General features: G+C 34.3%; 1 protein-coding gene across 9 annotated transcripts; it reads left to right on the top strand.

Annotated features, from left to right (window-relative positions):
• The first annotated feature begins 142 nt into the window (after window positions 1-142).
• dtna (dystrobrevin, alpha) lies at window positions 143-23,069 on the top strand. Of its 9 annotated transcripts, none has more exons than XM_077245238.1 (23): window positions 143-348; window positions 4,635-4,702; window positions 5,547-5,627; window positions 5,792-6,005; window positions 6,449-6,534; window positions 7,544-7,698; window positions 8,637-8,742; window positions 8,869-9,035; window positions 9,951-10,075; window positions 10,358-10,441; window positions 11,141-11,209; window positions 11,958-12,050; window positions 14,589-14,676; window positions 14,910-14,998; window positions 15,086-15,199; window positions 16,433-16,529; window positions 16,639-16,659; window positions 18,481-18,667; window positions 19,715-19,804; window positions 19,897-19,969; window positions 20,080-20,185; window positions 21,281-21,318; window positions 21,414-23,069. In XM_077245238.1, the coding sequence occupies exons 2-22, from the start codon at window positions 4,636-4,638 to the stop codon at window positions 21,296-21,298; spliced, it is 2,130 nt and encodes a 709-aa protein (XP_077101353.1). In that variant the 5' UTR covers window positions 143-348; window position 4,635; the 3' UTR covers window positions 21,299-21,318; window positions 21,414-23,069. The 9 variants fall into 9 exon arrangements, 7 of the variants coding, with proteins under 7 accessions (XP_077101353.1, XP_077101357.1, XP_077101358.1 ...); XR_013207346.1 differs by lacking the exon at window positions 143-348 and adding an exon at window positions 2,618-2,749 and having other exon boundaries at window positions 20,085-20,185; XM_077245236.1 differs by lacking the exon at window positions 143-348 and adding an exon at window positions 2,618-2,749.
• Window positions 23,070-24,062: the final 993 nt, after the last annotated feature.

The raw sequence follows: 24,062 nt of genomic DNA, 5'->3' as shown, positions 1-24,062 counted from the left end.
TAAAATCTATAATATATTATACAAGAAGAAAGAAAAACGTTTAATTTTAACCAATATTTGTTTTTACATTTCTGCAGATCACCGATGGCTGTGTTCAGTGGAGAGATTCCGCATTACGTCATCGCGAGAGGCGCATTACGTCACATCAAAGCAACTGAGCAGCAGAGAGAGAGAGAGAGAGAGAGAGGAGCTCTGAGATCCGCGGCGCTCTCTGCCGAGTCTAATGCGAGTGAAAACACACTTTTCATATATACGCTGAATTCTTCGTCGATAAAGTGCATCATTTTACCGCAGATGGTCTTCACTGAACACAGAACTGAAACCCGTTTTGGCGATGACAGGCGTTTGGTGAGTAGCAAGTGCACAGAGAACCAGACGCCTCATAGAGATTCATTGTGAATGCTTCACAGTCCACTACTATCAGGCATAATGCAGATTCTGCAAGTATGATATTAATAGTGTGTATCTGGAACGTGATGTCCTAAATCAAGCTCTGGCTTCAATCCTAGAGCTATGATGTCTAACTCTGTTTATTTTTGGTAATATAAGTATTTATAAATTCGGCTTATTATTGCATGCATAATATGTTTATACAATTGTTTACATTTGGTTGAGAATTTTATAGTGTATGTTGGTTTAGCTACTGTTTTTTTCTCATATGTTGTATTCATAAAATTTCTCTAGGTCTGTGAATACTCATCTTACAAATGGCCTATACATTGTTGGCATTTTATTTGTATTTTCTGTACTTTAAGTGGAATTTGAATACTAAGATGTTTGGAAAATAGATAATAGTAAGTCCTACATGCACATAAAGTTATTCTGCTTTCATAAAAGGTATTTCTTTATTTGCTGTGCTGTATATGTTGTTTTTGAAGTGCACCATTGCATGAACTCATCTATTCATGTGGTTAAAACAATTGGAGATGTATGAGAAGAAAACAGCATCGACAACATTAGAAAGACTTTCCTGTAAACAGCTACATGTAAATCACAGTCTGAAAGGGCTGTGAGACTTTACCCAGAGTGCTGTTCTGCTTCATGGTGGTACCATGACAATCAGAGTAGCATACAGGCAGTTACTGTGTCTGATTGGTGGAAAAATCAGTTAGGTTGAGTAATGGGCCACTTTGCTGCGGATAGAGTTCTCATGGAATCCAGTTTGCAGCTTTATGTGTTTTAGATAATGCATAATAATCTCAAAATTTTGTGACATTGACTGTGGTGACTACTGGTCAATTGACATAGATTTTAGGACTTCAAGCAACACAAGACAAATTTTACATAAATATATACACTGCCAGGCCAAAAAAAAAAAAGAGGTCGCTGTTTGGATTTAAATTGAGGATACTTTACAGAGTGCTTGACTCTTGCATTGTCAATACAAAAAATGATGCACCTCTTGATGGAAATTGAATTGTTCATTCCATAGGTGCATCAATGTTTGCTCAAGACCTTGTATTGACAATGCAAGAGTCCAGCACTCTGTAAAGTCTCCTCCAGCACATCCCAAAGACTTTCAATGAATTCATGTGTGGAAATGATTCTTCATGCTCCTCCAAACCATTCTTTCACAATTAAAGCCTGATGAATCTTGACATTGTCATCCTGGAATATGGCCATGATGTGTTTTCCTACATGGTTGTTTAAGAAATGAAAAGCTACACACACAGGGTTAGAAGAAATCTTGCCAAACAAATAACACGATAGAAACATAATAATCACTGCAATAATGATCCAATTATAGACTCTTAAGCATTTGCCTATTTAAATCCAAACAGAGATTATTATATATAATATATATATATATATAAATATCCTACATGTGTGTGTGTATATATATACACTGACCGGCCAAAAATATTCCATTTTAGCCTGCATTGATGTCAGTTTCATATGGGACATGTACTGTAGCAATGTCGTTTCTCAAATAGATGCATTATGTAGTTTTGGAAAAATGCAGCAACATTAGCTGCTATCAGTTCCTCCCACAGACGGTTTAATGCAAGTAATCCAGTGCTAATTACTCTGTGAAGACACTCCGAACAGCTGCTTCATGTAGATCATGACTTTGTCCTCCAGGTCAGATCTGGACGTATTATATGCCAACCGACTTCAAGGGCGAACAACATCAAAAAGCACAATTTCATGTTTTTCATTCATCCTGCCGTACTAAATAAATCACCCACAGAGAGTGACAAAAAAACGGAGTTGGCCTCAAAATGCCTGGATGCCGCCGACTGTCCAAAAGGATATTTATAGGCCTGGAGATCCCAGAGCCACAATAAAAGGAGAAAGGGAGAGAGCGCGAAATATTAGAAGAGTGACTCTGTGAAATATGGGATCTCTCTAGAAATGTCCCATTAGAGGGCTTGAATTACAGTTCTCTCTAGCAAGCCGTTCTAGCGTAGCCTCATCATTTTGCCTAATAATTTCACACAGTCTTTAAACTGCAAACAACTCCATAGGCCCTTCTTACAGGACCAGGCCTCCCAGTGGAGGGGTAGGGAACGGTGCAAACTTGCAACCAGAGCTAGTCCAACAAGAATGTGAGTCTCTGTCATTGGAGGTTAAAGATAGAGGCAACACATGCTGGATCCTGACGGGTTCTTATTTCAGTCGGCTGCCAAGAACTCCAAGGGCTGCTTTTGTTGTGTTTCAACCTGACGAAAAGCATTATTAAAACCTTTTGGACTTGTATTGGTCACTCATAAATAAGCAAGAGGAGGACTATGGTGCTGTCTGAAGGGTATCTGGTTTGAATTGTCATGTGTGTTTGTTGTTTTTATAGCAACGGTTTGTTTATATCGCTTCCATTTGGTTTAACATGATAGATGCAGTGTTGAAACAGTGAACCAAAACACTAAATTACACTTAATTACGCTGTGGCAGCTTGTTTATCTCTGATGTGAGTTCAATAGGGTAGATAAGTGTCACATTACTGATGGATGTATTTTTTCGCAGTGCATTCTGGATGTTTTTCACATCTGCAGGTGAATTTGATAGCGATGGTTGGATGTGTAGTGCTTTGTCCCCCGTGTTGTTATGAACTCTTGGATCTTCGGGATTGTGATTGAACATTCCTTAAAGTTAATTGAGCATTAAAAGCTTTGTGAAGGATGGAGTTTAACATCTATAGTAGATCAACCTCATGTTTCGTCTTATGGTTTAATCCAGGTGTTGTTTTAAAGAGAAGGGAAAACCTAATTTTAAAGATTTCATAGTATTAAAGCCTTTTTAATGCATGGCATTTAAGATTATGATGGTATGAACCAATCTAAGACGTAGTTTATATCTCGCAATTCTGAGAAAATAAGTCAAATTGTGAGTTTACTGTATATATACACACAATTCTGACTTTATCACTCATAATTGTAAGTTTAAATCTCGCAGTTCAGACTTTATAATTTGCAATTGTGTTTAAATCTTGCAATTCAGAGTTTATAACTCGCAATTGTAAGTTTAAAACTCGCAATTCTGACTCTATAACTCACAATTCTGACTTAACTCGCAATTGTGTGTTTATATTTCGCAATTCTGACTTTATAACAAGCAACTGTGTTTAAATCTCGCAATTCCAACTTTATAACTCGCAATTTTGTTTAAGTATTGTAATTCTGACATTATAACTTGCAATTGTGTTTAAATATCGCGACTCTGACTTTATAACTCAAAATTTCAAATTTATATCTCGCAATTCTGAGAAAAGAAGTCATATTTGCGAGATAAAAACTTGCGATTGCTAGAAAAAAGCTTAGAATTGCAAAATATAAACGTGCAATTCTGCGGAAAAAAGTCAGTCTTTATTAGAATTTGACTTTATTTTTTAGAAAAAAAGTCAGAATTGTGAGATGATTGCAAAGTTGCAATTATCTTTTAAATAGTTTCTTCCATATGATACAGCTGTTGTTTGCTCGCAGTAAAAGAAGATGGTATTGTACTGAATGTCAGAAGGCAGTGATCTTGTAAATTTTATTTTTAATCAAGTTCACAAGTGGAGTCCAAAACCTCTGTTAGTCTACAATGTGAATCATGACAAAATGTCTCTATATAAGAACAAGGGAGATAAACACATGAATTATACCAAGGAACATGTCAGTAGTGGGTCACAGGTCTATTCTGGTAGGGTTGCAGACAGCAGGTAAACACAATGCTAAATACAGTACAAATTATGAAATGAAATTAGCAATAATAGTGTATAGTTAGGATAGCAAAGGAAATAGTCTTATCAACTTTTAAAAAGGAGGAGAAAATGCTTTCCATATCTATTGTTGTTGACGTCAAAGGTTGTGGGTCCGATCAAACTTTCTATTTTGTTGCAAATTTATCAAATAACTTGTCTGAAGCAAGTCGAATTAGGCAGATCTGACATTTATGTAGCACTTTAGTGTCTTGAGTTTATCTTGTTGTATATTGTTATATACAGTTTTTTTTTTATTAGTCGTATTACATTTGCAGTGGAGTTTTGACAGAGCTCAAAACTATGGAGAGTGTTGTAATACTTTATAAATGTTGTTTTATCAATAATAATTGTTAATTCTTCAAAAGGTCTATTTTCAGCCCAGTTTGCCTTCACAGCTGTGGGACGCCTGTCACATTGTCCTTTTGTTCTCTGTATGTGTGATGTTTGGCAGAATGATTGAAGAGTCAGGGCGCAACGGAAGCACCATGGCAGACAGAAGACTACTGTTTGCTGAAATGCGTATGTGTTTATTAATCCATTAATAACTCATTAATCTATACTCAAGCTAACATGCTGATAATAGGATATACACTTCTGTTCAAAAGTTTGGGGTCAGTAAGTTTTTCTTTTAAAGAAATTAGTTCTTCTCTTCAGTAAGGATTCATTTTTTTTACTTTATTTTATTTTATGTTTTTATGATTTTACAAAAGATTTGTATTTTGAATAAATGCTTTATTAATCATGAAAAAATATATCACCATTTCCACAAGAATATTAAACTGTTTTTGACATTGATAATAATAATACATGTTTCTTGAGCAGCAAATCATCGTATTAGAATGATTTCTGAAGGATCATGTGTCACTGAAGACTGGAGTAATGATGCTGAAAATTCAGCTTTGATCACAGGAATAAATTACATTTTGCAACATATTCAAATAGAAAATAGTTATTTTAAATTTTAATAATATTTCACAATTTTAATTGTATTTTTGTAATTAAATAAATGCAGTCTTCGTGAGCAGAAGAGACTTCTTTCAAAAGCATTAAAAAATATTACCAATCCCAACTTTTTTATTGATAGTCCAGACATGCTAAGAGTTCTTCAAATAATTTCCCTGTTGAGAAAAAAAAACCTCTTAACCAAACTAAAGTGGTTAGGTTAGTTGTTCTTCCAACCCAGCCAAGCTATGTTGTCTAGTCTAGTGTGTTTTGCTGGTTTTAGACAGGTTTGTCACCAGTTTGACTAGGTTGGAAGACCAGCTAGACCATCTTAAACCGGCTAAGACATCTTAGGCTGATTTAAACTGTATGGTCTGCCATGTACTGTACGTTCAGTAAATGTGATGTTTTCATCTCACAGGTGCACTAGATCTGGACTCCATCAGATTGTCCACATATAGGACAGCATGCAAGCTGAGATTCATTCAGAAGAGGTGCAATTGTAAGTTTGAGGGTGTTTACTGCAAAAGATTTTACTGTAATATAACTTTAATAAGTGTTTTTAACACAAACATTCTGATTGCAACTTTATTTAGTATTCACAGTAGCTTTGGTCTTTGGAAATAATGCAAGTCCAGATATTGCTATTTGCTTTGCTTCTTGCAGTGCATTTGCTGGATATCTGGAATATCATCGAGGTATTCCGGGAAAACAGACTCAACTCCATGGACCTCAACACACAGTTCTCAGTGTCAAATATGCAAGCAATACTGTCCACCATCTTTTACCAGCTGAACAAGCGCTTGCCCACAACCCACCAGATCAATGTAGACCAGTCTATCTCGTTCCTCCTCAACTTCCTGCTAGCGGCCTACGACCCGTAAGAAACCCTGACTGAATCATCTGCAGAGTTGCTTTAAATCTGTCTAGTATGACTTTAATTTAAGTGTAGAAGGAATAAAATTCATTTGAAGTACATGACACTTCATTGTATTCACTTGATCTGACTAGAATTTCTTTATACATCACTTACTTTGCTATATGTGAACGTGTAAGGCCTGGTTTCTCAGACAGGGTTTAGATTAAGCCAGGATTAGGCCTTAGTTTAATTAGGACATTTAAGTAGTTTTTTATAAACATGCCTTAGAAAAAACATTACTGGTGTGCATCTTGAGACAAAACAATGACACTGACATATTTTTAGATATGCCTGTGTGCAAGTTGCGTAACAGCTCAAATATGCATTGTAGTCTGGGACTAGACTTAAGTCCTGTCTGTGAAACCAGGCCTAAATGTGTTAGATGACGATTGTGTCTTTTCTAGGGAAGGTGTGGGAAAGATCTCTGTTTTTGTGGTGAAGATGGCCCTGGCTGCCCTCTGTGGAGGGAAGATTTTGGATAAACTAAGATGTAAGTTTCACATTGGCTTTGCCTTTGAACTGATGAGTGTTCAATGGTTTGATGATGATTAATGGACGCTTAAGTGAATGGACAGAATGAATCATTCTATCATCATTTTAAAGGTCAGAGCAGCTGTCGTTACTTGAAAGTCATATTTGAAAGGCATATTTGCCAGTCATGACCATGTCAGTATAGTTGGAAGTGTAAAACTGTTCTGCTTTTTTCTGGTGGTTCATTCCTAGTAATGAAACTTTAGATTTCTAATGTTTAAAAGTTTGGGGTCCTTAATATTTTTTTAAAATGTTTTTTAAAGAAGTATTGTATGCTCGCCTTCAGAAATCATTCTAATATGCTGATTTGCTGTTCAAGAAACATTTCTTATTATTATCAATGTTGAAAACTGTTTATAAAATTCTTTGATGAATAGAACGTTTGGTCACAGTTTTGATTAGGCTCCAATTCTCCCTTTTAACTATGACTTTTGCCTAAATAAACTCATAATTACTGCTCATTAATAGTTAGCAAGGTAGTTTTTATGTATAGGTATTGGGTAGGATTAGGGATATAGAATATGGTCATGCTGAATAATTAATTAATAAAACACATTAATATGTGCTTTATAAGTACTAATAAACAGCCAATACCCTAGAAATATGCATGATAATAAGCAACTATTTAATAGTGAAAATTGGACCCTAAACTAAAGTGTTACAGAAAGTTAAAAGGAACAGATTTTTAGAAAATAAATTTGTCACTTTTATTAATTTAATGCATCCTTGGTGAAGAAAAGTATTCATTTCTTTTTTAAAACCCCTCCTCTCCCATCTTTTTTAGGGTAGTGTACAGTATATGCTGATATTTAGATGAAGAACTAAACATTTCTATACATTAAATAAGTAAAATTGTTTCATGCCTGCATCACTCTTTGAGTTATTAATATCTACCTTGATCTAAATGAACATAGTTTCTTTAAAAAAATGAAATTGATCACTCCTGATGCTTGTCTTTTTTCCTCAAGATGTATTTTCACAGATATCGGATCCAAATGGTATAATGATATACTCGCAGTTTGACCAGTTCCTAAGAGAGGTGCTGAAACTGCCCATGACGGTTTTTGAGGGACCATCTTTTGGGTACACTGAGCAGTCCACGAGAAGCTGCTTTCCACAAGAGGTTTGAGAACATATACACACACACACACACACACACACACACACACACACACACACACACACACACACACACACACACACACACACACACACACACACACACACACACACACACACACACACACACACACACACACACACACACACACACACACACACATATATATGTAAGCTATCAGACTCACACTATCATTCGGAAGTTTGGGATCAGTACATTTTTTTTTGAAAGAATTAATACTTTTATTCAGCAAGGATGACTAAAATTAATTTGAAGTAAAGATATAGTTGATAGTAAAGACATTTATAATGTTGTAAATGCTGTTCTTTTGAGCTTTCTATTCATCAAAGAATCCTAATAAAATATTATCATGGTTTCCACAAAAATATTAAGCAGCACATCTGTTTTCAGCATTTATATTAATAATAAATGTTTCTTGAGCAGGAAATCAGCATATTAGAATGATTTCTAAAGGATCATTTGTCACTGAAGACTGGAATGAATACAAATACAATACAAAATTGAGAAATTAAGAATACAAAAATATATTACATTTTAAAATATATTCAAATAGAAAGCAGCTTTTTTAAAGTTTTAATAATATTTCACAATATTACAGTTTTTACTGTATTTCTGATCAAATAAATGCAATCTCAGTGAGCAGACGAGGCTTCTTTCAAAAAGCTTTTAAAGAAAACAAACTTTTGAATGGTATGTTTTATTGCATTGCGGACAATAAAACACATTTTTAAAGTAAGCAATATTTAGTTAGGAAAACCCAGTTGCAAATGCATAGCAGCGTCTTTGCAACCACCAGCAAGTCTTGCGTGGGCAAGCACCATTCACAAATTTCTTCAGAAAATATAAAAAACATTGTTTTTCACTTGTATGTACATGGTGTTTATTGACTCATTAGTTTACTAACCGCTGGCCTTCCACAGAAAAAGGTCTCGCTCAATGTGTTTCTTGACACATTCATGTCGGATCCTCCTCCTCAGTGTCTGGTTTGGTTACCACTGATGCATCGGCTAGCAAATGTTGAAAACGGTGCGTCATTCTTCATTTTTTTTACAGCAAAACATATATATATATATTATAACTTAAATGAATGACAAATATTGTGACAGCACTTGATTAGTAGTGCTAACTTTATTTTGCCCCTCTCCTCTCTAGTCTTTCATCCTGTGGAGTGCTCCTACTGCCACAGCCAGAGCATGATGGGATTCCGCTACCGGTGCCAACAATGTGATAATTACCAACTTTGCCAAGAGTGTTTCTGGAGGGGCCATGCCTCGGGCAGCCATAGCAACCAGCACCAGATGAAGGAGTACATGTCATGGGTAGGTGAACGGCCTTGTGGGAGCGTGACTGTGAGTAAGTGTCAGTGATGGCCTGAGTCCCGTCATCCAAACAGTAAAATCACTTCATGACACCAGTCTAAATCTCAATCTCACTCTGTACAATGAATTCACCTCTTTGGTAGCATTTACATTTTTTTTCTCTTTTTGTCAAGCCGACTAATATGGGTTTTTCAATTGCTGATGCCAACATGGCGATATATTGACTGTGTATAAATTATAGGCTACCGTTCAAATGTTTGAGTTCGGTAATGTTTTTGAAAGAAGTCTCTTATGCTCACCAAGGCCGCATTTGTTTTGGAATATTGTGAAATATTTGTACAATTTAAAATAACTGTTTTCTATTCTAATCTATTGTTCATTTTTTTTTTTAATCCTGTGATCAAAGCTGAATTTTCAGCATCATTACTCCAGTCTTCAGTGTCACATGATCCTTCAGAAATCATTCTAATATGATGATTTGCTGCTCAAGAAACATTTATTATTATTATCAATGTTGAAAACACTTGTGCTGCTTCAAACCTTGAAATATTTGCTTTTATTTTTAACCAGCATTTATTTGAAATGTAAATCTTTTGTAACATTATAAATGTCTTTACTGTTACGTTTGATCAATTTAATGCAACCTTGCTGAATAAAACTACATTTTTGGGAAGTGAGTTAATAATTTGTACGTGACCATTTTCCATCCTGTCCCTGACTAATTAAACATGTATTATCAGTTACTGTACATTTGAGACTTCTATATGTAAATAATCTCTCTTATGATACTCTATGTATTTCTACATAAAACATTTAGAAAAGAAGAGCAGAGAAAATCCTTTTCATTAAACATTTATATGTATTCTTATGGATATTAATTCTTCTGGTTCAATACAGTCCTTTATTTTTCTCCAGAAATCTCCAGCAAAGAAGTTGTCAGACGCTCTCAGTAAATCTCTGAGTTGTGCCTCCAGTCGAGATCCTCCTTACCCGATGTTCTCCGATACACCCGAGAAACCGCTCAACCTCACTCATGTTGTGTACGTAAACTCACATTTTGCTCAGATGGATAGTGTAAAATTGTTGACTATATTATTGCACAATGAATTTACCATGAATTGTGCATGCTAACATTTTCCTGCCTTGTGTTTTTCGCTTTTATGCTGAAAAACAGTGACACATGGTAAGTAAAGTTATATAGAGACATTTATCCTCATTGTTTTAGGATTACACAATAATTTGATGGGCATAACTAATCTTAGAGTACGGCACGTTTTGGTTGCAACATAACAATAACTCAGTTATTGTTTTATTTCCTGCAGGCCTCCCAGACCTGTGAACAGCGGGAGTGAATACATGCTCTCTCACTCCATGCCTTCCTCAGGAAACCCTTACTCCAGCAAAACGTGAGTATAATACTGGACAGCACAAACTTTCAACAGAATGATGTTTGATGTTAGTGTTGTTATTGGTAACTAAAACTATTCAGAGTCATTTTTTATAAAATAAAGCTGAAATAAAATAAATTATACATGTTGTAATGTACACTTAAACTTGAATGGAAGTTAGAAATGTTTCCTTGTCATCCAAATGAAATAAGTGGCAACCCTTTACAAAAAAGCCTTATTCGTTAACATTAGTAAATTCATTAACAAAACTAACAATGAGCAATATATTTTTACAGCATTTATTAGCCTTTGTTAATGATTAACATTTACTAAGATTATTAAATGCTGTAGAAGTATTGCTCGTTTTTAGTTCATGTTAACTAATGTAGTTTACTAACGTCAACAAATGGAACCTGTAAGTGTTACCAATAAGTTGAAGTTGAGGTACTAAATTACTAAAACTGAAATTAAAATTAAAGTTATATATAATAATAATAAAATGACCAGCACATAAAATATTGCTAAGACTAAAACTAAAATGAAATCTGAAAATATATAAAAGCTTAAAAAAAATCTAAATACAAATAAACAATGTAATAGTATATCAATTAATTTAAATGATACTAAAAATAACACTGGTTTTGATGCATGTTTGTTTAACGGTACATGTGTTGCTCATTAATTTGTTTTATTATATCTCATTTTGGGGGTAAAAAGTGCTCTTGATGAGACAAAGCAAGTGAAGCTGTTTTCCCGGACTACTCCAGATCTTTTAAAAGGGAAAGGGTAAGTTAGCCTGGTTGGAATAATGTTTATATGTCAACTGTTCTAAGTGATTATGAAGTAATAAAGAAAGATCTTGTGATGACTAACAATGGGCTATATGGGAATATTTTGAGTAGATGCAAATAAAATCAAGGCTGTGAGGGATTGTTTTGTATCAGATTGTCATTTGTTTAGCCAAAAAAACAATTGCCAATTTACAAAAGACATATTTTCAACATTATGACATATTAAATTGACTGTTCTTCCATCTCGCACAACCCTATTTCATTTGCATCAAGATAAATATGACATCAACGCTAACTTAAGTCTTGTTTGCATTCTGTGTTTTTGGTCAAATTTTACTATAACTTCCCATTAGTCAATGTTAGTTAATGCAGTAACTAACATTATCTAGGAATGAGAAATACATTTGTTACAGTATTTATTCATTTTTGTTGATGTTAGTTAAAACAGATACAACTGTTCATTGTAAGTTCATGTCAGCTCACATCCATTAAATATTAATAGACATTTGTAAATGTTCAAATATAATTAATTCATATTAATAAATGCTTTTGAAGAAATAAATGCTTTATTTTTCATTGTTATATCATGTTAATTAATGTGAACAAATGGAACCTCATTGTTTTCGTATTTTAATACATTCAAATAATAAGAATGTTTTTTTTAGACTCCACCATTAAAACTGCAGAAAGTTGCTTCTTAAAGTCATTGTGACGTCATCTGTGTTTCTGAAACGTGGTTCCAGGGTTCAGTACAGCCTCGATATTGCGGATAGGCTCGCTGACGAGCACATACTTATCGGACTTTATGTGAATCTCCTCCGAAAGGACCGTTCATGGTCAGTGTGAGCTGTCGGTCTGTCTGAGGTTGCTGTGCCACTTTTCTTCCTAATCTGTTTTTATAGCTTAGGTCACCATGTCAATCTGGTAATACGCAGAATTCAATATAACATTGTTAATGTCAAACTATCATTTGAAGGTCTTTCCACATTTGAAATGTTCCTAATTTAATTCCTGAGTTGTAGAAATGATCCCAGATGTGGGATGGTGACTATTCTGGCCACAATTCTGTCTTATGTTTGCAGCTTGCTAACTGGCTAGGCTTATGTTGTGTTTAAGCAGTGTTTTTATCATATTACATTTCACTGCCATAGAGCACAACAGTCCAGAGGTTAAAATGCCCTTCCTTTTCACACAGAGAGATTGACTTTTAGCACTAATGAATACATTTTTAGTAGAGAACTATCATGAGCTAGCAACATGCTTTTATAGAGTGTGATTTCAAAAATCATGACTAATCGCTGAATTCCCAGTGAAGAACTACACTTCCCATAATCCTACACTATCCATAATTCACCAATTCCAGAAGCTTCTGGTGTTGTGGGAACAGGAATCGTGCCAAAACTGCTCAGTAATGAATGCACACTCATATGAAGCATAGTGAATGACATAAGCGAGTCTCCCTGGACTCTCAAATCATTTATATACAGTATATATATGGCTATTTTGCAATAAACTATACAATAGAAGTTATATAAATGCACAAAAATATTGTTGTATAATGTTTTTATAATCTATAGATTTATGCTTGACTATTTCAATTATGTCATTTGAAATGCTTTATTTAGCATTCCTGTATCTCAAACATTAGATAGAGATTATGGGTTTGATCCCAAGGGAATGCATGTAAGCAGTGTTGGGGAAAGTTACTTTTAAAAGTAATGCATTACAATATTGCGTTACTCCCCAAAAAAGTAACTAAGTACGTTACTTAGTTACTTTTTATGGAACGTAATGCGTTACATTACTTTTGCGTTACTTTTTCTCACCTGCATGGGCTTGTTTGTTTGTTTTTTAATAACAGCTAAAACAATCTATTTTTGCCAATTGTTAAGGCCCTTTCACATCAAAAGTTAAATGAATAAGCCTAAGGCTGAAGGAATTGCATATTTACTACTGTACAGTAGAGGGCGCCGCTCAAACAAACCTTTCAGCTGCTGCTGTTCTTGATTAAATAACAATAGGATACAGGAGAAGGAAGTTCAACACTCTTATTTCTAAACCTAATCTAAAGTCATTTTTGCTTATTAGTATGGTTGAATTAGATCATTTTAGGTCAGCAGCAAAGACATTGGTTAATAAAGTGAGATTAAATACATAAAGTATATTTGTGTAATTTAACATAGTTAATTATAAAACTTTTGCACAAAATTCTGAGATTGCATTTTACTGTTTTTATTCATTTTGAGGAATACTGAATGTTTTTGTGCAAGTGAGATGAGTAAATGCATGTTCAATGCAAATGCACACAACACCTCACTTAATTTCTCTCAACATGGGGACAGGAGAGCTGTCAGTCAATAAATGTGAAAAAATAACTAGCGTTACTTATTTGAAAAAGTAACTCAGATATTTTGTTGTAAATTGAAAAAGTAATGCGTTACTTTACTAGTTACTTGAAAAAGTAATCTGATTACGTAACTCAAGTTACTTGTAATAAGTTACCCCCAACACTGCATGTAAGTGATAAATGCAATGTCACAGAATAAAATGATCAAAAAACAAAACTGAAAAGAAAAAAAATTCCTTAAGGACACACAGTTAAATGAATCCATCCCAAATTCTAATTTGACCTCTAATTTTTATGACAAACATTTTTTTGACCTAATTGTAAATTTCTAATTTGATTAATGATGAATATATTAATTGTTTTGAATGTCCAAATGGGTCTTTTTTGTGTGTGTGTATGGATTTGTGTCATTTTGGGGAGATTTGGTATGAAAAAACACAAAAAAAACATCAATTATCTACTTTAAGTCTTTAGTCTACCACTAGTCTTTAAACGGGTGCGTTTTTGCTCAAGAACGTGATTTTTCAGTCCACAGGAACCTATACCTTGTCCTTTAGCTACAGTATATGCACATATGTTTACCCATTATGCAACACCCTTAGCTATGGCTGTTTTCCCAGCAAAGATGTCTAAAATGGAGATTATCCTTGCATTTGCTCCTAACTTTGCAGTGTTTTTTTGGGGAAACTGGGGCTCTATGGTCTTCATGCTTTGCTTAGATCCTGAAATGTGCTGGCAATGCTATTTTATTCTGCCGTTAGGGTATTATTGGTGACTTATTCCACTAAAAATAGGTTCTTTTGATTTATAAAACATATTTGTATAAATTTTGCAAGAACTTTCTTGTGATTTTCAATATGAAAACACATTTTTTTTTGCAAAACAAACAGTATGTGTATGCAAATTATTATAAACTAACTTTGCATAGGCTACTAATTGCTATAGTAATGTTGCAGTAAATGCTTTTGTGATTCTGAACTAGTAATTGTAAAGATGACTGAGCTTTGTTCCTTTCCTTGATTGATAGTTTCCAAGAGAGCATTAATAACCAAGATGATGAGCACTGCCTCATTGCCCGTTATGCCTCCCGATTGGCTGCTGAAGGAGCTGCAGCGGTAAGACGGCCAATCAAAATAACGATAAGATGTTATGGAAAATGGTAGTGTATGTTGGAAGTTGGAAAACAAGTTTGGAAACAACCATAATGTTTGCAATTACACTTGCAATTATTTGTGCAATTAAGCTTGTGGCAGAGAAATGACACACTTCATCTTTAACCATAATGGATATATCTAAATAAATTCATGTAAACAACTCTGTTTAACTACAATCTGACTATTGTTAACAGAAGACCAGAGTCCCAGCAGACATCTCTCTCTGTCTGGACACCAATAAACAGCAGCGGCAACTTATCGCCGAGCTAGAAAACAAGAACAAGTGAGTCTGAGTATGAGACGGTTTATTATGGTATTGCAGAGTGATCTGAATTTGCATTCTTAAAGTTAATAAATTGTATATTTTCAGGGAGATTTTGCAAGAGATACAACGCCTGAGACAACAACATGAAGAAGCTTCCCAGCCTCCATTAGACAAAAACCAACAAAACCCAACGTTACTGGCTGAACTGAGACTACTCAGGTAAACACACACACAGAGCGTACAGCCGTGAATCAGACCTGAAACCTGATCGGATGTGGTGAACAGCAGATGCTGATGGTTACGAGATAGACTGCATTGAAAGTGAGTGTAACCTGATCATGGCTCCTCTCATGAATGAGTGAAAGTACTTTAAAAGCAATTTGCAACCCTGAGACCTTCCTGTTTGTAGACATTACCAAGGCAGATTTTAATGGTGAACTGAGTCAAGCATGCATATTTAAAGAAGCTCTATTCCTTAAATTTAAAACTTGACTGTGGTTTTACTCAAGTAACATTAATTGTAGTAACACTATATTTTGGTGCAAAAGTTCTCGATTCATACTAAATGTTCTGATAGGGAAGTTGCTGTTGTTTTGTGTAGCAGTTTTGGTTTCTAAATTTGTTTTTATGTTACTATTATTATTATCATAATGAACATCATAGTTACATTTATGGAAAATAGATTTTACATATAATTAAAACCTACTGCAAATACCACAGTTAAGAACATGGTTCCCAGGGACAAACTATTGTAAATAAAAAAATGTATATCCTTATTCACCTGCTTTTCTTTTCTTTAATGAGGAAAGCATCCGTTACAAATGTTTTTGGGTGAATTCTCTAAACACTTTGTTATTATGCATCTTATTCATAAACCACCCATAAAAGCTCTTCACACCAAGAACAATAACTTTAACTTTAGATAACTTTAAGATAACTATAACTATATTAGCGTACATACCTGCTGACTATATCGTTCTGTTTATTTTAAGCGCGCTGTCGCTTTAAATTCTCAAGCTCTTTAAAGCAGGATGGATTCTGATTGGCTGTCAATCATTCATCAACTGGAAAAAATTGCTTTGTGATTCCAACTACAGTATATTGTTTCCCTGTACCATTATTTTTATAGTTGTGGTGTGGACTCTGCTGTTATTTTACATTTAGAATGATTTTTAAAAGTATATCGTTATCGATATATTTATCATACTTGGTGTGATTGGGTGTTTAACCAGGCACTACATGGCACTACACCATGCAAATTGTGTTCGGCACAGATTTTTTTTTTTTTAATGTGTTTACGCAATTTGCTTAATGTTTTTAGTGAATGTAGTGGTAAACAGCACAGAGAGCACATGCAAATACACAACACTATCAGGCTGTTTATTGTTGCACAATTCATTTTGAGTTAACGTTAATGTTATATCGATAACCTTGAGGCTTTCTTTGTCTCAGACAGAGGAAGGAGGAGTTGGAGCAGAGGATGTCGGCTCTTCAGGATAGCCGTCGAGATCTTATGGTCCAACTAGAACACCTCATGCTTCTGTTAAAGGTAGCAAAGGTTCACACAGACACATAAACAAATGAGGATTGCACAATTTTAAGATGTAATGTGGAGATGCAGAAATCCCTGTTAATAAGCTGAACTGCTCCATCTACAGGAAGAAGAGCTAAAAAGAGCTGTAAGTCTCAGAGCCCCAGTAACAAAGCTGTGTATTAATATACTGGTAGCACTTTATTTTACAGTCCTGTTCTCCATGTATATACATACGATGTACTTATAGTAATTGCAATAAATGGGTAATAACTAGGTATTAACCCTGAACCAACCCCTAAACATAACCTAAACCCATGTAGTTAGCTTATATTACCCAGTACTTTCTTAGGTAAGTACACTGTAAGTAGACATACTGTAAAATAAAGTGCAACTAACATAGTTCATCTGACTTGAGATTTAAAATGTATGTTGTGCATTTGTTCTCCCTAATATTAAACTATAATAATAAATGTGTTGTGTGTTGGTTGTGTCTTTGGCATCCAGAACTTGCTTTTGTTCATTTAGCACATAGCACAAATCAAAGTTAACGTATGCTGTTATTCAGACTGACTACATTCCAGCATGTCCAACACATACTCTAATTCTTCTTTGTATGATTTTCTACAAACTTCTAAACCTATAATAATAATAATAAACTTTCATATGTAACTCAAAGTCCCTTATTTTTGTTTGTGCTATAGACATGAATTATTAGCTAAACAACTAGTAATAAATCCCTTATAGGGACCTGAGATTTGTGTTTTTGCTCTTTTGACCATCAGTAACACACACTGTAACAACAGGTTTTGTCAGTCGTTTGAATCCGTAAACCATTTGCTATTGTTCTTATAAAAATAAGTTGCAGATCATTATTTAATTTATTTATTATTTAATTATACTTCTGCCGTTATTGTATGTATTAATATTTTAATTAGCTTTTATTTTTTAATTTATTTTAGGTTTGAATAGTTTTATGTGCTTTGTCATTTAAAAAAAAATCAATTTAGCTTTAATATACATTTATTTATATTTTAGTTTTAATCAATGTAATACTTCAACTATTTCAGTTAGGTGCCAAGGTAAAATTTCTAATTTGCGTTTTAGTTTTTTTAAATGAAGTATTTTTATCTATTATTTAACCTTTATGTCAATTAACAAAAACAGGGTTTCGGCGGGTCTTAAAAGGTTTTAAAAAATGAAGGTCTTAAATCAGAGCAGAAATTCTTAAATTCATAGTCATGGCTTTAAATGTTGCACGCACTGCAAAATGTTGTCCTGTTTTCCAATCCAAATATCTAAACATCTTTAAATACATTTTTGATGCAAATGTGAAATGAAGTCTTGAAAAATATACAGTATGTCAATGAGTTATGAACTTTCTGAGACCATTGGCAGATATTTTTTCTTGTTTAATCATAAGCTTACTTAATCTTGTTAAATTTAACAGAAAACAAGACTTCATATTTTATATAATTTTGCATCTCCAGCAAATGCATCTTGATTTAAGAATCTTTATACATTTCCTGTGGAAAACAAGACAGAGAGACTGAGGAAAAACATTGCTTTTTTGCAGTGTGATCAGAAAGTACAGTAAACATTATTTCCATATTCTAGTGGTTAAAAGCAGAACGATTCAAGCTACTTTTTTTGTAATATGAATTAAAAAATAATGGATATCTGTTGGAAGTTGTATTTTCAAACTCTAAAAGTGTTGCTAAAACAAATCATTGTTTCTCCCTAGACATTTACATTTAGAGAATATATTGACATTATTAAATTTATTCTTTAAATTTGATTTACTTGGTCTTTAAAAAGTCTTAAATTTACCTTCATAAAACCTGTAGAAACCCTGCAAAAGGATTTTAACTGTTTTAGTTTTAGTTAAAAATAACAACACTGGATTAAGCAGTTTTGATTTTTATCTTACAATCTCCTTTTCAAAAGGACCTCTCCTTTTGTTCCCTAGAATCAAGGCCCTGGCCCCTCCCCTCGCTCCTCCCCCAGCCACACGATCAACATCCAATCAGTATCCGGCAATTCCACACCCATCCCCATGCCTCTCCAATCAACATCCGGCAATACCACACCCAGTCAGACGCCTCAGGACTCGCTGATGGGCCTGGGAGGAGAGGTGCAGCAGGCCTTCGCTCTAGGTAACCAACATGTTCCTCTTGCATTTGAAAACGATTTTAGCCAATTAAAACCAAGAGATACTGCAGATCAGGGTTGCCAGGTTTGCTTAACAAAACCTGCCCAAACATGGCAGTTCTGGGAAGGTTCCCTGGTAAAAATCGCATTCCGGGGGGGGGGTGTCGCAAAAAAGCGTGTTCCCGGTTGGGGGGGGGGGCAGGGTGTCGCAACAACCCGCAGCATCAGTATAAAAGTAACCCAATTCTGCAGACTTGGCAACCTTGCGGCAGATTGTCATTACAGGAATATCCTAGGTTAAAAACATAGTTTAAGAAGAGTTGCATGAATTATGCGGCAAAAAAACATGTTAATTATTTGATCTGTGAAGTTTTCTAAATCCTTTTGGAAAATAGCGCTTTTCTAGATTCCATGTAAACAGCTTAACTAGATCATATTGAACTTCAAATCTTCCTGTAAACCAGTGTTTCTTAACCAGGGGGCCTCAGCAAACTTTTAAGGGGGCCTAAAAATTATTTTAAATGAGACAACAAAAAACATTCAAATAAGCCAAAACATCTAGAACAAGATATTTCTATTTGTTTTTTTCTTTAATTAATAGGAAAATCTGGAAAAATTAGGAAGTCTTTAAAAATGTAGACCTGGGAAAGTCATGTAAGTTAATAAAGCCATAAAAGTCTATGACCATTTTAATATGAGTATATGAATTTAATTTACCAATGATTATTATTAAAATGATTATAACATTTTTGGGATGAGATTTTTTTTTCTATGAAAAAAAAAATCGTATTCCCAGTAAATTATGACCAACTGGAAAGGTTATGGGAATTTTGAATATAGTTGTTGACAATATGGGGCCTTGGAGTCGAAAAAGGTTGAGAAGTACTGCTTTAAAATAAATGTACTTACCTATAAATCAAAACGGTACCATGCAATATATTAAATAATATTACATTATTATTCAATTATTAAATATAAACTAATAAATACTAATGTTAATATAACTTAATAATATTAGAAATATTTAATATTAAAAATTTTGATTTTTGAAGGCTCCAGAAGGAATTTAAGAAATGATCTCCTGGTAGCTGCAGACTCCATAACCAACACAATGTCTTCGTTGGTGAAAGAACTTAACTCAGGTAATATTGAATGAGCCTGATCAATCTCATGCCCAGCAACGATAGCATACGTTATTCAGTGATGTTCAAACTTTGCCTATGATGATGTTTAGAGGATGGGAGTGAAACAGACCTCACATTCTCACCGTCAGACGTTCTCCACGCACGGAGCGCTTCAAGATCAAGGTAACTAAAACATGCTGCTAAATCACCTGCTGTTTTGACCTGCTAAAGTGTGTGATCACGTGTTGTTCAGATCTCCTGGGCATGTGCTCACTGTGTTTCTGCTCTCATAGGGCAGCAGGGAAGCTGGAGCCTGGGGAATTCTATGGACATGATCTGGAAAAGCAGCTGAACAGAAGCCTGAAGATGGAGGAACGACTCAGACACACACAGGAACAGGTGAGGCAGCTGAACATACGGAGACCTACACACAAACAAAGCAGTAATGCAGCAGTTAGATCCGCAGAGAAGTTCGCATGTGAAATGTTGGAATATGCAAATTATCATCCATGCCAAACGACTGAACCAACCGTCATCAGTTCCCATTTTACTCTTTTTACTGTGTGACGGTTTCCACAAAAATATTAAGCAGCAAAAAAGATGTCATCGTTGATAATAAACAGAAATGTTTCTTGAGCAGAAAATCAGCCTATTAGAATGATTTCTGAAGCATCATGTGACACTGAAGACTGGAGTAATGATGCTGAAAATTCAGCTTTGATCACAGGAATAAATTACATTTTGCTACATATTCAAATAGAAAAACGGCTATTTTAAATTATAATAATATTTCACTATTTTTACTGTATTTTTCATTAAATAAATGCAGCCTTTGTTAGCAGAAGAGACTTCTTTTAAAATCTTACTGACCCCAAGCATTTGAATGGTATTGTTATTTGGCAGCATTAATTTTGCCTTAAATTAAATAATAATACATGGATACAGCAAGTGGTTTATATTTAATATAAAAAAGATAAATAATATCTCATATGTTTCTGTATTCACATCAATATGGTTATCTGCCCCAAAGCCATTTTTAAGTATCAAACTTTGGATGGATATTCTGGGAAATATGCCAACGGTGTGTCATGAGTACGCTGCATCATATATCAAATTTGATTTCTTTTTAATTGCTATAGAACTGAGATGAAATAGAAATGAAAAATCCATTAAAGCAAATGGATATTTCATTGTAATGAACATATCCCTAGGCTGCTTCCCTGACACCTGTTCTTGAGGGCCGAGATGATGTTCATTTTAACTGCGTCTGTACGAGTTTTGCATGCAACGAAAAAAGTGCAAAAACCGACACTGCTATTTCTGCTCCTATAAAAGTTGAATGTATTGCAACGTCTCGACCAAATGAGGTCGAAATATTAGCGCAAATTCGCTCCTTCCATGCAGGTCAGAATATTCCGATCGTTTTAGTGTGCTACGGAAAGCCTCGGCTCAGTTCTGTGGATTTTAAACTTTCCTCAATGCTGTTTTTTCCAGGTGACCTTACAAGAATAGCTGCGTTTAAATAAGCAATGGTAAGTATTCGTCAGCGGCGCTGTGACAGATGCAATACAACAGCGTTTGATGCTTCAAACCAAGGCTTTTCCTTTGTCTTTTTCCGTCCTCACAGGGAGATGGAGCGACTCTGAAGCACTGTGCAAACCAGACCTGAGCTGGGACATACAACACTTCTGAAAAGCATCAACTCTCAACAATACTGTGGTACACAACCCAATCTATAAATATAGAAATATATTTTTAGAATCGACTAAATGTTTTAAGACAATACTGTGAACTGACTTTGGAAATTTGAAATAATGGAACTGTCTACAACACCACCAGTGCCATACATCCAATGATTACGAGATTATTTCATTTACTTGGTGTTAATGGGTTCGAATTTGATTTGTTTTCGTGTGTTTCTGTTCAAAACTTGTACTGTATTTAAATATATGTTAGGGGAAGTGTGTGTGGGGGGGTCTTTACTGAAGCTGCTATCTTTACAAACAACATCTTTTATTGTACATTAAGTGCAGAACACCCTGACCTGATTGTCTTTTAAAGCATATAAAATATTAGGATATCGTTGTAGCTTCAGTTTCTCTTTGAGAGTAGAATAATTTGAGACTTCGTCATAGTCTTTGATACACAAATACACTGCCTTAGCTGATCAGACTTAGTTTATTTTAAGAGGTGGGTAGGTATGTGTACTTTTTTGCAATTTATTCATTTTTAAAGACATACATTTTAATGAATAAGAACAGTACAGAAACAGATGAATCTCATGAATACACCACCAGGTCACGTTTAACTTTAGAATCCCCAAAAATAAAGATGTAATGTGTTTTGCATGAAGAAAATGAAACCTATTTTTAGGACCATTTATATTTCTGACATTGTGACATTATTTTCAGTGTAATACAATGCTTTTATTTAGATCAGCCTAAATTTAAGGTAGTAGTAATCGATAATTGCATTATGTATATACTTTACAATTTTAGCCATATCATTACATATTTCATACTAAATAATACATTTCTTAACATATCAATATTCTTGAATTACAACAATAATTTGGCAGTAAAACATGTTTATCTCTACTTTAACATGTACATCGTCATTGCAAAAAAAAACCTTCTGGTTCTAAAATATAGAATTAATTTTTTATGCAAAATGTATGTGATTTTTATGCTTTCTTTAAAAAAAGAAAAAATTTGGATTTTACAGACAAATATGACCAGGGCATGTTTTTGACCGATTTCGTGAGATTCATGCAAAACTTTGTACCTCTGGATTCAAAGGAAAATATTATTTGACTCCAAAGGGAATATTTACCATGCTCTATTATTTAATTTGCAATATTCAATGAAATGCAGACATTTTGAGACAAACACATGTGACAGCATCTCACATTACTGAATGTGCTGTTAGGTTGTTCAAGGACTGACAAGATGCCTTTTACAAAAGCATATTTTGGTGTAAGATTTTTGATCTAGAACATAATTATCATGCTTGGATTGATTTTGTTGGTGAATATGAATTCCTTGTAAAGATGTCCACTAGATTGGTTTGGCTTTGGCCATCTCCAGACTCTTTCATTGATGTGTTTTCTTTGCCACTGTCACACTTCAGCAGTCACATTGATCTCATTGTTTACTCAGAGCATTGCTTTTTCAGACAAACAGTTATATGCCACAACAAAAACAGCATTCGTGCCCTGCTGCCAGCCGTTGCACTTTTCAGTTATTTTGCATGGTACTAAATAAAATATTATGTTGTACAAATATCTTCAAGTGTCCAGTTGTGGTATTTTATGCTATCAGTTCGTTAAAACTGATTCTTCATTTCAAATAATTCTGCACAAAATGCTGTTCTAACTTGATGAATTGTAATATGTTGATGCATTATACACAACAACAGCCACTAGATGTCCTTGTTGAGCAATTATATATTTTCCCCAATAAGACAACAAATATCACATTAAAGGGAAAGTTCATCCAAAATGAAAATTCTGTCATTAATCACTCGCCCTCCTATCGTTCCAAACCTGTAAGACTTTCGTTCATCTTCAAAACACAAATGAAGATCTTTTTGATGAAATCTGAGCGCTTTCTGTCCCTCCATTGACAGCTACACAACTACCACTTTGACGCTTCAAAAAGTTCATAAAGAGATTGTAAAACTAATCCATATGAATTGAGCAGTTTAGTCCAAATTTTCTGAAGAGACTCGATCGCTTTATATGATGAACAGATTGAACTTAGGCTTTTATTCACATATAAACATTCATCAACGCACACATCAGTTGTGGTAAACAGAAGCTCAAGCATGTTCGCTTGACGTGCGAGAACCAATGAGGTTCATTCTTGTGTTACGCATCATGTTTGAGCTTCAGTAAGAACCAATGAGGTTGTTAAGAATAAAATTTAATAAACAAAATTAACTAAGCATCTATTAATCAAATTGGATTAATGATTTAGCTTTTTTTTTCTTCCCCCCCAAAAATTCAATCAAGACGCTTTTGGATGATCAATGAACGAACAAGACACCTAAATTTACATGCTAATAAAAATATAGTAATGGCCAACTATTAAAGTGAGACTAACTTCCTAATTGGCTTACCATATGCAATTTTACTTACTACATGCTATAACTACACAGTGACTATAATGCGATGTGTTTTATGTGTTGTAAATATTAGTTTTAGACTGTCTGCTCCCCATTATTTAGGAACCTTACAATAAAACAATGGCAGGTTCTTCCTCTAAATTTAGCCTTT

The sequence above is a fragment of the Siphateles boraxobius genome, unplaced genomic scaffold (assembly GCF_051911475.1).
Source record: "Siphateles boraxobius isolate OS27281-9 unplaced genomic scaffold, OSU_SipBor_1 26, whole genome shotgun sequence".
NCBI lineage: Eukaryota > Metazoa > Chordata > Actinopteri > Cypriniformes > Leuciscidae > Siphateles > Siphateles boraxobius.
This window is presented reverse-complemented; position numbering and strand designations above follow the sequence as displayed.